Here is a 14,574-nt window from a genome sequence, read left to right on the forward strand (position 1 = left end):
ACATCAGAGATATGTGTAAACTCCTCAAAATGGAGGAGGTGTGGAGTGCTCCTCATAACCTGACCAAGGAACTAAAAGAGCGTATAAAAAGGTGCTACTGGGAGAACATCTTGGTTCAAATCTGGTCTAAAAACCAAGGCAGTCAGACCCTACAGTTCCTAGACCATAAATGTAGTCCCAGATTGGAGGCCTATATGGACAATGTAAACCCTGCCTATACCAAAACACTTTATCAAGTTCAGGTTAGGGATCCTCCCGCTCAAGACATTTACAGCGAGATGGAGAGTGGAGGAATGTAATTCAACATTCGGTCATCATTGTCAAAAGACAACAGAGACACTCGCGCACTTTATGTTTTTTTGTCCTAGATATTTGGTACCTAGGAAGAAGTGGATTGCTCCGCTATGTAGGTCAATGGGGATGAGGGAATGGAATACAGCATTACGCCTTTTGACAACTGACACAAATGACAAAATAGTTTTTTCAGTCGCGAGATATTTGCAAAGTGCATCGGCTATAAGAACCAGAGAATTGCCATAATCGTGTGTTTTAATATATTGGTCTTAGATCATATCTATTTAACATAACAAGTTTTTAACTGTTTGGAGTTAAGATATAATGGCAGATTTCTTTTTTTTTTTTATATTTAATACCTTGGGATTTTAAGAACAGTGTTTGTTTTGCACTGTTTTTACAACTATGTGATCTCATAACTTATTCAGGGCTCTTAAAGTATAACGTGGCATTTCTTGTTCATTTTCTTTTATAATCGACATGTTGCTCAATCATGATAGGCATTTTATTGTTTACTTTTATGGCTTCCAGCCGAAATAAAGTTACTATTTGATTTGATTTGATACTGAGCCACTGGCACCGAGCTATACCTGGCTGAAGAGCCGTAACTAGAGCAAAACTGGAACTAGGCTGCTTATGTTAAAACTTGGCCTGGAAGTTTGGGCTGGACTGTTCCCATGAGGAGAAGGGTCAAGACTGATTGCATATAGCTATGTCCAAAATGAGGAGGCATGTTGGGGAAAAAATAATGGATTGTGATGTGGTCTCTGCGATGACCAGTGGCTGAGATTAATTCAAGCATTCAAGCATTCATCCTATCACCTTGTTGTTTTTGTTTTCTTTCCCTGTGCTGGTGTACTAAAAATCTGCCTAGAGCTATGCACATGCCTTTGCACCACGGTGGTGTGACAGTTTTTTTTTTTTTGCTGAAGTATGCCTTCCAGTACAAAATCCTATGCCTACACAGGTTTTATAACATTCCACACATAAGATGTGTTTTTTTTCTGTACAGTACAGCACACATGCAACATGCGAAAATGTGTTCAACCTTGCATCTGTTTCAAGGAGGCGTTATTCTTTTATGCAAAGCTTGGTCTGGCTATTTTAGTAGGTCACATTTTACAACTAAAACTATAGGTTCTTGTGCTGGAACAACCAAGCAGCACCCTCTCCCTTGATGCAATGTGGTGCAAAGTGGTAGAAAGCACAATTTGAGCCAAGAAAAAGAAGCCTTTCCAATGCAAGACATCTTTTGTGTTGGAAAGTAAATATCTTTACCAAACGTTCGATGCAAAGTCTAAATACATATGCTTTCCTAGCAATACAGAAAATCATTTAAAAAAACAAGAAAAAAAGAGAAAAATAATTGAACAAGTAAAATATGTTTTTCACTAATATATACATTACAGTGGCTTGTGTAGCATTATGACTATAATCTGTATCACACTATTCTTTTGGGATGACCATACTCAAACAGTTCCACATATTATCTGAAAATTAAGGCAAAGGCTTGAAGTTTGGAATGCAGCATTTTATTACTAACATGTGTGCTGAACATATAGGAAAAAGGAAGTGGCAATATGAGTAAAGTTTTTTTTGTGAAAGTAGTCTCTTGAGCACTGCCTGCTGCCAGTTGCATTTGGAGGAGCAACCACTATAATGCAGGTGTCTGGCCCCTCCAGGTAGCCTCCCCCCACTTGCTGTGCCCCTGAATCTCACTGCTGATGGACCAGCCGCTTTACACTAAGTGTCATTGCCAGGACTGGCACCTTAATGGTACTCATAGGCGAGAGGTCAATGACTGAACAGCCATAGTTTCAGCACAAACAAAATATTTTGCTGTGAGGAAACATGTGGCCCTGAAAGTGTTTGAATGTGAGAATATCTTAATGCAGGCACTCAACATATACAAAGACTGCACAAAAAGAGAGGCTGAAGCATTTCTTGTGCCAACATAACAAAGATACCAGGTAGATATTCTGCATGACAGTCATACATAATCCTGCACAGCAACACAAGCATCTGCTACAGAGGAGGTCAGTGAGCACATTGGTTCCAATCACAGGAGGAACATTTTTATGAATGCACCTGCTTCAGAGTTTCCCCTATAAACTGCTGGTCTGTGGTTTTACTCCTGGTATGGTAGCTCCTAAAGCACCTGCTAGGGCTATCAGTTTGTCATTTGCAGGCCACATCCCCAGTTGGGGAGGTCACAGATCAGTCTGAGAGAACTGTATGTAACCTGCTGGTCAAAGGTCCCAGTTTTAGTAAGATACTTTACAAGAATAACATTGTATTTGCAATTGCAAAGCGCATGTTCACCCCCTAGAACAGCATGGAGTGGAATACCAGATTTTACCCAGCTAAATAGTAGGTTCATGCACTTATGTTATTTGCATCCTGAAAAACTGCTGCCTGCAGAAAGACTAATGGTTTAATATTCCAGAAACCTATAAGAAATATAGTGATAGGTTTGTCTCCAATGGATTGGTCAACTCAGTCTTCGTCTTTCCGAAGGGAACAAGAGAATCACTGTGCTGAATCTTAGGAGCTAATAACTATAATGCACCAAGTCAAAAACTACTCTGTGATGAAGGTTGCAGTTCTTATAAAGGAGCCACAGTTTCTTGTGCTTTTGCTCAACACTTTACCCTAGAAAATGGTGTCAAAATGTAGAACGTAGGTGGAGGGTGGGTGCTTTCAAAGGTTACGTTGTCTTCTTTAGGAAAAAACACAAATTAGCCCAGTGAATTATCTGAAGTCAGAATATGACTTCACACTGCTAACCGAACTAGTACTTTTTATATTTCCCTCATAGCTCTTAGACTGATTCTACCCACATTTATTTTTATGGTTTGGCTTGACAGCCTGCTAACCTGGCCACAGCACCAATGTTCTTTCTTTAAACTGTACGATTGTTTCCACCACTGGCACACAGCTAAGTCCCATGTCTAAGGTACCAGTGGTATCAAGGGCTCTGTGGCCATGAAGGGTCCCTAAGGGCTGCAACATGTATTGTGCCACCCTAAGGGACCCCTCATTAAACATGTGCACACTTCCATTGCAGGTTGTGTATGGTGGTGAGGAGAAAAAGGTGAAGTCGACATGGCGCTGCTTCCAGGGTGTCGTGCTCACAAACCACTGCTTGTAGCATAGGTAAGCCAGCCCTCTAGCAGGCCTTACAACCCTAAGGCAGGGTGCACGATCCCACAGGTGAGGGCATAGCTGCATGAGAAATATGCCCATACAGTGTCTAAGTCCATTCTTAGACATTGTGAGTGCAGTGTGGCCCTATTAAGTACATGGGCTGGGAGTTTGTCATGACAAACTCCACAGCTCCATGATGGCTTCACTGAAGACTGGGAAGTTTGGTATCAAACTTCTCAGCACCATAAACCCACACTGATGCCAGTGTTGGATTTAGTGTAAAATGCACACAGAGGGTATCTTAGAAGATGCCCCCTGCATTTTATTCAACTCTTTAGTGTAAGGCTGACCAGTCTGTGCCAGCCTGACACTAACAGACAAGTTTCTGACCCCAAGGGGTGAGACCCTTTGTGCTCTCTTGGGTCAAGAACAAAGCCTGCTCTGGGTAGAGGTGCTTCACACCTCCCTCCTACAGGAACTGCAACACTTGGCAGTGAGCCACAAAGGCTGGGGCCTCCTGTTAGAGTGCCCCAGGGCACTCCAACTAGTGGAGATGCCTGCCCCATCTGGACAAAGCCCCTCTTTTGGCAGCAGGCCCAGGGGAAAAATTAGGTAAAACAAAGAGGAGTGAACACTGTAGTTAGGACCACCCCAAAGGTGTCCAGAGGTGAAGTGACCCCCCCTCCTTTCAGAATTCTGCATCTTGTTTTGGAGGAGAGGGACCAATAGGGATAGGAATGTGCCCCCTCCCCAAAGGGAGTGAGCACAGGAAGGGTGTAGCCACCCTCAGGGAGTGGTAACCATTGGCTACTGCTCTCTGACTCCTATAACACCCTTAAATCTAGTATTTAGGGGCACCCCTGAACTATAGTCGCCAGATTCCTGGCAACCTCAAGAAAGGAGGACAGCAAAGCATACCCCAGCAGTGAAGACTCCAGTTGATAACTGACTTGGTCTCAGCCCGACAGGCATGTCTGCAGCTTCAGGACTACTACTACAAAAAGGCGATGCATCCTGCAGGACCAGCTACCTCTGCAAATCCCCACAGGACTGCCTGCCCAGTAGAGGACCACAAACTCCGGAGGACAGTGGCCCTGTCCAGAAGAAACCCTCTAAAGGAACTCCAGAACCGCCCACCAGTCCAGAGAAGGTCCCCAGGCGATTTCGACCTCAAGTCCACCCAGGGTTGACCCCCCCTGGCCAGTATGACAATGCCTGCAGCCTGAATCCAGAGGACCCCCCCTGACCACGACCGGATCCGATGAAGATTCCCAATGCCCAAAGGTACCCCTGCACCCACAGCCCCCTGTTCTTGGGAATGTGACCGATGGTCCAGCAACATTCATCTGGCGCCTCTCCTACGTGTCCAGCCTTTGGTTTTCAGGAACTGACCCCATGGACACAGCCAGCAACATCTTTTGTGATCCCCTGTGTCCCCCATTGAAAAGCACTGGGCGCCCACCACTGTGTTTGCACCCTCCACCCAGCCGCCCCTGAAGGTGTGCGTTTGGTGTTGACCTGTGGGCCCCCCAGTGCTGACCTAAATAAACCCCACAGGCAGGTGTCCTGAACCCTGGGTACTTACCTACAATCTGTTTTCTACAGAGCACCGCAGTCCTAATAGGATTCTATTGAAAACCCAATGCTAACTTTGACCTCTGCACCCAGTCGGCTCAGTGTTGCTGGTGGTGCACTCTTGGGGTCAACTTGAAATTTGACCTGTGGACAGCATAACCCCTGATGACTGGGATCATAAGTCGTGGACTTATTTGTTAAATGTGTTAAAAAAAATTCTTCCCTAGGAATCTATTGATTCCTATGAAAAATTGCACTGTGTCAACTTTTAAAATTGTTAAGAGTCACTTGTAAACTGCTTTATCTGCAAAATCCAAACAAAGCACATTTGATACATATGTCTGATACCTACTGACAACTGCACTTACCTGCAATAAATACCTTATGGTTATAGTAATAAAGTAATTAAATATATTTCTGCTATATGAAAACATTGGCCTGGAGTTAGTCATTGAGTGTGTGCCTCGTTTCTTGACAAATACTTTGCATAACCCTCTGTTAAGCCTAACTGCTCGACCACATTACCACAAAAGATAGCATTAGTATTCTCTACTTTAGCCTCTCTTAAGCCTCTGGGGAACCCCTGGACTCTGAGCACACTATACCTCATTTTGGTATAGTATATACTGAGCCAGCTTCCTACACTTTTCATGTGTCAAATTCCCTCATCCATCATAGAACCTGATCACAAGTATGAAAACACAGTGTTAGCAAATGCCATCTCCAAGTCACATTATGTAATCTTAAAAGTACAAGACAAGTGAATGTGCAGTGGTTTTTAAGTAGTTTTTCTCTGGTCTCTTCTTAATTACCGCTGACATTTCACTGCATTAGAAGTAACAGCTAGTGCTGTATGCAAAGAAAACTGACTGTAAAGCCTTGCTGTTTTACATTATCTTTCGAACCTGCCTCCAGGTTTCAGGGTGCTGCCGCAACTGTTGCACTGTTAGCTTTACTATCCCTGGCTGCAGCCAGCCCTGATAATATCGACAGACACAGAGCTTGCAGTTCACAGTACGAAATATAGCCCTAGATGTTGGTGACCAGGAAGGTCAAGCTCAGTTGCTGTCTTCAACGTTACTGCCAGTGTCTCTGGCAAGCATGAACCCTGAGAGCTCATCTTTTGAGAGCTGGAGGTGGCTGGAGACGGACTATTTTGCCTCTTCCTGCCTCTTAATGGAGTCTGAATCTTAAAGCTGCAAAATGTCACCATTCACCTTGTCTGACATGCCAAAGAACAAATGGGTTACGCGGACGGATTCAAACCTGGATCAATATCGGTGACAGAGTCAAAAGATTGAGGAGGGCTCACCCATTATCACTTCTAGGTATTCTGTCCATTGGGTGCATTCTAAAACGGGAATGACACTAAGTACATAGTGTCTTAAGGGGGCTGACTCAAAGCGCCTATATGACTATTATAAGCATTAGTTACAAAATATCTGTGGGAACAACAATCTCTAGTCCAGACCTAAAATCTGTAAACCGTTCACAAGCACTGTGGTAAATGTGAGGAGCACAGAGCCTCTTTTTTCTTGAGTAGAATGTATCTGACAGTTAGTAAGAGCGTTTAGCTAAATTGCATGGTCATTTAAATGTTGGTTAACTAAACAGCAATGTATGTAGACAATCATAATAACTGCAAGACTTTGGCATTTCATCCTATTTTTAATCTGTCGACATGTGATTTTGGATTTTAAAAACCAGAAGAATTGCTGACCGAGTTTCTTTATACTGTTCGATACAGTTTTAATAACAATTACTGACTTTACACTGTGAGAAGGTAGCCTCTTTCTAGCATTGTTACCCCCACTTTTAGCCTGTTTGTGAGTATATGTCAGTGTGTTTTGTCTGTCTCACTAGGATCCTGCTAGCCAGGACCCCAGTGCTCAGTTTGTGGCCTGAATGTGTATACCTGCGTAGTGCCTAACTGTGTCACTGAGGCTCTGCTAATTAGACCCTCAGTGATTATGCTCTCTCTTTGACTTTACATTTGTCACTATAGGCTAGTGACCACTTTTACCAATTTCTATTGGCATACCGTAACACCCTTATAATTCCCTAGTATATAGTACCTAGGTACTCAGGGTACTGGGGTTCCAGGAGATCCCTATGGGCTGCAGCACTCCTTTTGCCACCCATAGGAAGCTCAGACAAACCTTTACACAGGAATGCCACTGCAGCCTGAGTGAAATAACGCACACGTTATTTCACAGCCATTTTCACTGCACTTAAGTAACTTATAAGTCACCTATATGCCTAACCTTCACTTGCTGAAGGTTAGGTGCAAAGTTACTAAGTGTGAGGGCACCCTTGCACTAGCAGAGGTGCCCCCACATAGTTCAAGGCAATTTCCCTGGACCTTGTGAGTGCGGGGACACCATTACATGCGTGCACTACATATAGGTCAATACCTATATGTAGCTTCACAGTAGTAATTCCGAATATGGCCATGTAACATGTCTAAGATCATGGAACTGTCCCCCCCATGCCAAATCTGGGATTGGGGAGGCAATCCCATGCATCCCCGGGGCTCCACTATGGACCCCGGGTACTGCCAAACCAGCTCTCTGGGGTTTTCTCTGCAGCTACCGCTGCTGCCACCCCACACAGAGGATTCTGCCCTCCTGGGGTCTGGGCAGCCAAGTCCCAGGAAGGCAGAACAAAGAATTTCCTCTGAGAGAGGGTGTTACACCCTCTCCCTTTGGAAATAGGTGTTACAGGCTGAGGAGGGGTAGCCTCTCCCAGCCTCTCGAAATGCTTTGAAGGGCACAAATGGTGCCCTCCTTGCATAAGCCAGTCTACACCGGTTTAGAGAACCACCCCCAGTCCCTGCTCTGGCACGAAACTGGACAAAAGAAAGGGGAGTGACCACTCCCCTGTCCATCAACACCCCAGGGGTGGTGCCAACAGCTCCTCCAGTTTGTCCCAAACCTCTGCCATCTTGTTTACAGAGGTGTCAGGGCACTCTGGAGGCCTCCGAGTGGCCAGTGTCAGCAGGTGACGTCAGAGAACCCTCCTGATAGGTGCTTGCCTGACTAGGCGGCCAATCCTCCTCTGAGGGCTATTTAGGGTCACTCCAGTGGGCTTTTCTTTAGATAATGACTTGCAAGAGTTCATTAGAGTTCCTCAGCACGTCTCTCTTCGACTTCTGCCAAGGATCGACAGCTGACTGCTCCAGGACGCCTGCAAAGCTGCAACAAAGTAGCAAGAAGACTACCAGCGACATTGTAGTGCCTAATCCTGGCGGCTTTCTCGACTGTTTCCTGGTGGTGCATGCTTTGGGGGCTGCATGCCTTCATCCTGCACTGGAAGCCACGAAGAAACCTCCCGAGGGTCGACGGAATCTTCGTCCTGCTTCAGCAGGCACCAAACTTCAGCGTCACCCATACTTTGGGACCGCTCTCATCATGACGAGCGTGGCCCCTGGAACACAGGTGGTGGACCCAAGTGACCCAGACTGTCCAGTGGTCCAACTGTCCAAATTTGGAGGAGGTGAAGTCCTTGCCTCCCCTCTCCAGACAGTAATCCTGTGCACTGCATAAGCTGCAGCGACAAGGGCTTCTGTGCACATTTCCACAAAATCCTGCATGCACAGCCAAGCCTAGGTCCCCAGCACTCTGTCCTCCGATGCTCAGCTCCCTGAGTTGATCTCCGGTGTTGTGGGACCTCCTTTTGCAGTGTTGAGATGACTGCCGTGTTCAGACTTCTTGAACCCGTGTTCAAAGACTTCTGCAGATGCTTCCTGCTTGTGCATGGGCTCTCTACGTTGCTGAGAGTCCCCTCTGTGTCCTCTCCCAAGTGGCGACATCCTGGTCCTTCCTGGGCCCAGGCAGCACCCTTTTTCTTCACCCGCGACTCTTGCAGCTAGCAAGGCTTGTTTGCAGTATTTTGCCAAGGAAACAACTCTGCATCCTCCAGCACGCTGTGGGACATCTTCTGCACAAAGGAGAAGTTCCTAGCATCTTTCGTTGTTGCAGAATCTTCAGCTTCTTCCATCCGGAGGCAGGCATTTTGCACCTTCATCCGGAATTGCACTGACGTGTTACAGTTAGGCAAGCTTGTAGCTCCAAAAAGTATGGGTTTACAGGAAATAGATAAAGATGGTTTAAAAATTAAAAATATATACATTTTATCCCGCTTTTCATAAATGATGTGTTCTCTGCACCCCAAGAAAGCAATGTATTCCTAATTATGTAAATTAAGAGAGTAAAATACTCCTATTTTGAAATCCTATGTGTGGCTCTTGGGTGAAATGCAAATATTTCATTTATTAATAGTGTCAGAAAAGGAGAGCTTCACAATAATCACTTTTCACAAATAACATAACGGGATTAAAGTATTGTTAAAACGCCAATGGGAGATACATTCAGTTCATGATTCATTAAAGTACCGTAAATCAATTACCAGGAAGGGTTGAACCAACGTTTCCAAGATCAGCAAATGGATCGAAGTTTGACGATCTTCCAAGGTTGCTGGATGGTCCCAAAGATGCACACGAAGAATGGCTACCAGATGTCTTGAGTCCTACGAATTAACATTAGAATATGTAACATAACAGCAGCCCAAGGGAAAGTAAACATTCATAGCACAAGGGAAGATGAATCATAGGCAGCAATTGCCCCAGACAAATACCTTAAATTCCCTGCTATTATTAATAAGTGGGGATACCAGGCACCTGTTTAAAGTTGTGACGCTATGGAATGCAGATCTCTGCGCCAGTTTCAAGTGCCTTTATCCTAAGCTTTACTTTTGAAAATCCCTACAGGGGGGCCGGAAAAGGTTGAGAAGAATTGTTGCTGAACATAGCGCCACAGGCTTTAAATCGCAAACATGGCATGATCAACACAAGTATCCTACAAAATTCACAATCCTGGGCAGTCTCCAGGAGACTTGGAATCTCATGTTCACTACGCACTTTCTTCACTTTCCAGTCAGTTACACCATAGCAACAAACAGAAAACTATAAAGCTTCAATTGAACTATATGATATGTGAGTCTTTCATCTTAGTCTCACAGTGGTACATTATTGTTAACGCAACAAAAAAACAAACAGCCCCGGTCAAAATGTTTGTGTGGAGGGGACGCCACTGACTCCAGCCAGAAATTTAAATTTGGGGACTAGCGTCCACCAAGACTTTAAATGTGATGCCACTGGGCTTAGAGAGATGGTTTATAAACTCATGCATTAAGGTGATCAAACTCTAAAGTAAACACCACTTTAAAGCTTAAGGTGAAAGGTTGTAATCCGCTGTGTGACTCTTGGGTTATAATCGAACATGTGGTTATTTAGGCAGTGCCAGCTCTCACAAACTAATATAATGCTGAGTAGGTTAAATGGCAATACAGGCATCCCAAAGCCATAGTCCTTGAATGTCTCCTGCATTTCCTCTACACTATGTCTATTCAAATGTACGCCTGTTTAGCAAAGTCAAGCCTGCCTGCAAGGATCCGGTGGCTATGGGGCAAGGGGTAGCTTACTTGGTTAAGCCTTCCTCCGGGCACATTTTCAGCCAGCTGGTTCTTGCTCTTTGTCCTCCCCGGTCTGGCTACTTAGCTTCTTGTCCAGCAGTAGTTCTTACAAGCAGGGCACAATGAGGAACTGGTTTGGTTGGATATGATTTGTACTGGACAGGGAAGGGCAATATCAACCCAGGACACCCTGTCCCTGGTCAGATGGTATTTCAAATATGGTCTAAATAATAGGAAATGGCTCTGAGGAGATGTTTAGGAAGCACTGGTCAAAAACCATTGTGAACGGTCTACTTCCTTGCCTAGAATCGAAATATTCAGTGCTTTTGGCTTATTAAATGTCAGGTACAGCAATGTCATTGCCGCTCAGAACTAAAACTGTTAGTAAAAATCTTGGACTAAAAGTCCTTATGGAGCAGGCCGAACTGTCATTTCGTTGTAAATTGTTTATTTAACAAAAACTCTTGTTTATGCGGCCTACTTATTCTTACTAAACCAAACCTATGTTAAGCACTATTTTCTAATAACTTTACACTCACTGTGGCAATATCAACTGGTAATGATATTTGTAAGAAACGGTCTTATATAAGTGAAGCAGACGGATACGTGGTATAGGAAGTTGGCTCTGTATATACTATCTCAAAGTGAGAGATAGTGTGCAAAGGGTCCAAGGGTAACCCTTAGAGGTTGATAGTGGCAAAATTAGATAATACTAATGCTCTATTTTGTGGTAGTATGGTCGAGCAGTAGGCTTATCAGAGGGTAGTGTTAAGCATTTGTTGTACACACACAGGCAATAAATGATGAACACACACTCAAAGACTTAACTCCAGGCCAATAGTTTTTATATAGAAAAATATATTTTCTTAATTTATTTTAAAACCACAAGATTCAAGATTTGAGGTAAAAACATAACATGCAAGGTACTTCACACAGGTAAGTAAGGAACTTTGAATGAGAGCAGTAACATACACAGTATAGGTTAAAAAGGCAATAAGCTATTTTTAAAGTGGACACAGTGCACAAATCAACAGTTCCTGGGGGAGGTAAGTAAGGTTAAGTTTCTGAGATAAGTAAGGCACTTACAAGTTCAGTTTCCTGGGCCTAGGCAGTCCACCGTTGGGGGTTCAAGGCAACCACAAAGTCACTGTACCAGCAAAACAGGGCCGGTCAGGTGCAGAAGTCAAAGGAGGGCCCAAGACACTTAGGTGCCTAGGGAGAACAGGGGTGCCCTGGTTCCAGTCTGCCAGCAAGTAAGTACCTGCTTCTTCGGAGGGCATACCTAGGGGGTTTTGTAGAGCACTGGGGAGGACACAGGTAGGCACACAAAACACACCCTCAGCGGCACAGGGACGGCCAGGTGCAGTGTGCTTAGCAGGCGTTGGGTTTTCAATAGAAGTCAATGGAGGGACCCGGGGGTCACTCTAGCGGTACAGGCAGGGCACAGGGGGGCTTCTCGGGCCAGCCACCGACAGGGCTAGGCAGAGGGTCGCCTGATGGGGGCTGCAGGTGCAGTGCTTGGTCCAGTGGTCGGGTTCTTTGTTCCAGGCTGTTGCGGTCAGGGGGAGCCTCTGGATCCTCTCTGTATGAGTCGCTGTTGGGTGCAGGGGGGTCGTCAGGTTACTCACGAGGTCACAGTCGCCTGGGAGTCCTCTCTGCAGTGTTGGTTCTCTGGAGCTCGAGCCGGGGGCGTCGGGTGCAGGGTGTTAAGTCTCACGCTTCCGGCAGGAAGAGTGAGTTCTTTAAAAGTTGCTAAAAAGTTGCAAAGTTATTGCTGTTTTTGAACAGTGCTGTTGTTCTCTGGAGTTTCTTGGTCCTTCGGTTCAGGGTAGTCCTCTGAGGCTTCAGAGGTCGCTGGTACGTGTTGGATGCGTCGCTGTGCAGGTTCTTTGAGTCTGGAGACAGGACGGTAGGGCTGGGGCCAAGTCAGTTGTCGTCTCCATGGGGCTTTCAGGTCATTAGTCCTTCTTCTTTGTGTAGGTTGCAGGAATCTGATTTCCTGGGTTCAGGGTCGCCCCTAAATACTAAATTTAGGGGTGTGTTCAGGTCAGGAGGGCAGAAGCCAATGGCTACTGTCCTGGAGGGTGGCTACACCCTCTTTGTGCCTTCTGCCTGAGAGGGGGGGGAGTGGAGACACAACCCTAATCCTACTGGAGGAATACTCCAATCTCAAGATGGAGGATTTCTAAAGGCAGGGGTCACCTCAGCTCACCTTACCTTTGGGGGGCAGTCCTGACTGGTGGGTGATCCCTCCTTGTTTTTCTCATTATCTCCTCCAGCCTTGCCGCCAAAAGTGGGGGCAGTGGCCAGAGTGGCAGGCATCTCCACTAGCTGGGATGCCCTGGGGTGCTGTAACAAAAGGCATGAGCCTTTGAGGCTCACCACCAGGTATTACAGTTCCTGCAGGGGGAGGTGAGAAGCACCTCCACCCAGTACAGGCTTTGTTCCTGGCCACAGAGTGTATTTACAATAAATTCAACACTGGCATCAGTGTGCATTTATTGTGCTGAGAAGTTTGATACCAAACTTCCCAGATTTCAGTGTAGCCATTATGGAATTGTGGAGTTTGTGTTGACAAACTCCCAGACCACATACTCTTTATGGCTACCCTGCACTTACAATGTCTAAGGTTTTGCTTAGGCACTGTAGGGGCATAGTGCTCATGCACATATACCCTCACCTGTGGTATAGTGCACCCTGCCTTAGGGCTGTAAGGCCTCCTCAAGGGGCGACTTACCTATGCCACAGGCAGTGTGAGGTGGGCATGGCACTCTGAAGGGAGTGCCATGTCGATTTAGTAATTTTCTCTCCACCAGCACACACAAGCTGTGAGGCAGTGTGCATGTGCTCAGTGAGGGGTCCCCAGGGTGGTATAAGACATGTTGCAGCCCTTAGAGACTGCCTCTTTTTCTCGCACTTGCAGGTTCCTTGGCATCAGGGCCCTTGGTACTAGGGGTACCATTTACAAGGGACGTGTCTGTGTGCCAAGGCTGTGCCAATTGTGGGAAAACAGGTACAGTATAGGGAAAGAACACTGGTGCTGGGGCCTGGTTAGCAGGGTTCCAGCACACTTTCAATCATAACTGGCATCAACAAAAGGCAAAAAGTCAGGGGGTAACCATGCCAAGGAGGCATTTCCTTACATGTGGTACTTAACCTCACATGGTGTTTAAAATTGTCATATCTAAGTTGGAGTGAAAACGTTTTTCTAAGAATTTGTGTGGACTTCAGCAGTGATGATTTGATTAATAACACTCAGCTGACTATGGCAGCCTACATTTTAAAGGGGGTATAATAAATTAATCCCTCCAAGGCTCAAGGGACAAATGGGGTATCATAACATTATTTAAATCAAACCCCCTGCTTTCAGCCTCAGTCTTTAACGGGTTATTACTGTTTAAAGAACTAGAATATATCTAATTACAGTAAGGGGAGCCACAATGTCACTTGTATAAGAATGGATATACAGGGCTTACTTTGTGAAAGAAAGAGTGCTGGTGACTAAAGGTGCAAATAAACAACATCTCACCGAATACCAAGCCCGGGAGTCTTTAATCCACTACCCTGCCTCTTTCTCGCACTTGCAGGTTCCTTCTATCTGTTTGTGACAGGTTTTGTCGTTTCCCCCCACTCTGTCTTTCTGATCTGTGAGTTATTTTTTTATCTTTCACTTGGTAAGTATCTGATAAAGGAAAAATAAGTGCCAGTCCCCCAAAATTAATGCTGATGCCCTCCAACGGCAACTACCAGCTCAAATTAAGCATTGGGGATATAGTACAAAACCATCAAACTATTGTTCAAGTTGTACTTAAGTACCTGAAAACTTGGTTAAATGACCACAACATGTTGCCACCGAACAGGTGGGTTTTTGTAACTCAGGATCAAATGTGAGTAGGGAAAAAACTGAAATTTGTGGACTGCTGCTGATCGTTATGGTTGCTGTAGAGCAATCAGGGGTGGCTCCTCCATTATGGCAGAAGAGGGTCGCTCCCTGGCCAGCAGCAGCAGCTGCAAAACCTTTACAAGAAAACGATAATAAACTGCGTCTATTATTGCTTTCTTGTAAAGGAGCAGGGCCATGGAGGT

General features: G+C 45.3%; 1 protein-coding gene across 1 annotated transcript in view; it reads right to left on the reverse strand.

Moving 5' to 3' along the window:
* The window catches only part of GAK (cyclin G associated kinase), a 1,188,967-nt gene that overhangs the window by 205,754 nt on the left and 968,639 nt on the right, over nt 1-14,574 (reverse strand). Inside the window, exon 24 of the mRNA XM_069236701.1 lies at nt 9,424-9,543. Coding sequence (XP_069092802.1) covers nt 9,424-9,543 — 120 coding nt within the window. The remainder of the gene's footprint in view (nt 1-9,423; nt 9,544-14,574) is intronic.

Source organism: Pleurodeles waltl, chromosome 1_2 (genome assembly GCF_031143425.1).
Source record: "Pleurodeles waltl isolate 20211129_DDA chromosome 1_2, aPleWal1.hap1.20221129, whole genome shotgun sequence".
Classification (NCBI taxonomy): domain Eukaryota; kingdom Metazoa; phylum Chordata; class Amphibia; order Caudata; family Salamandridae; genus Pleurodeles; species Pleurodeles waltl.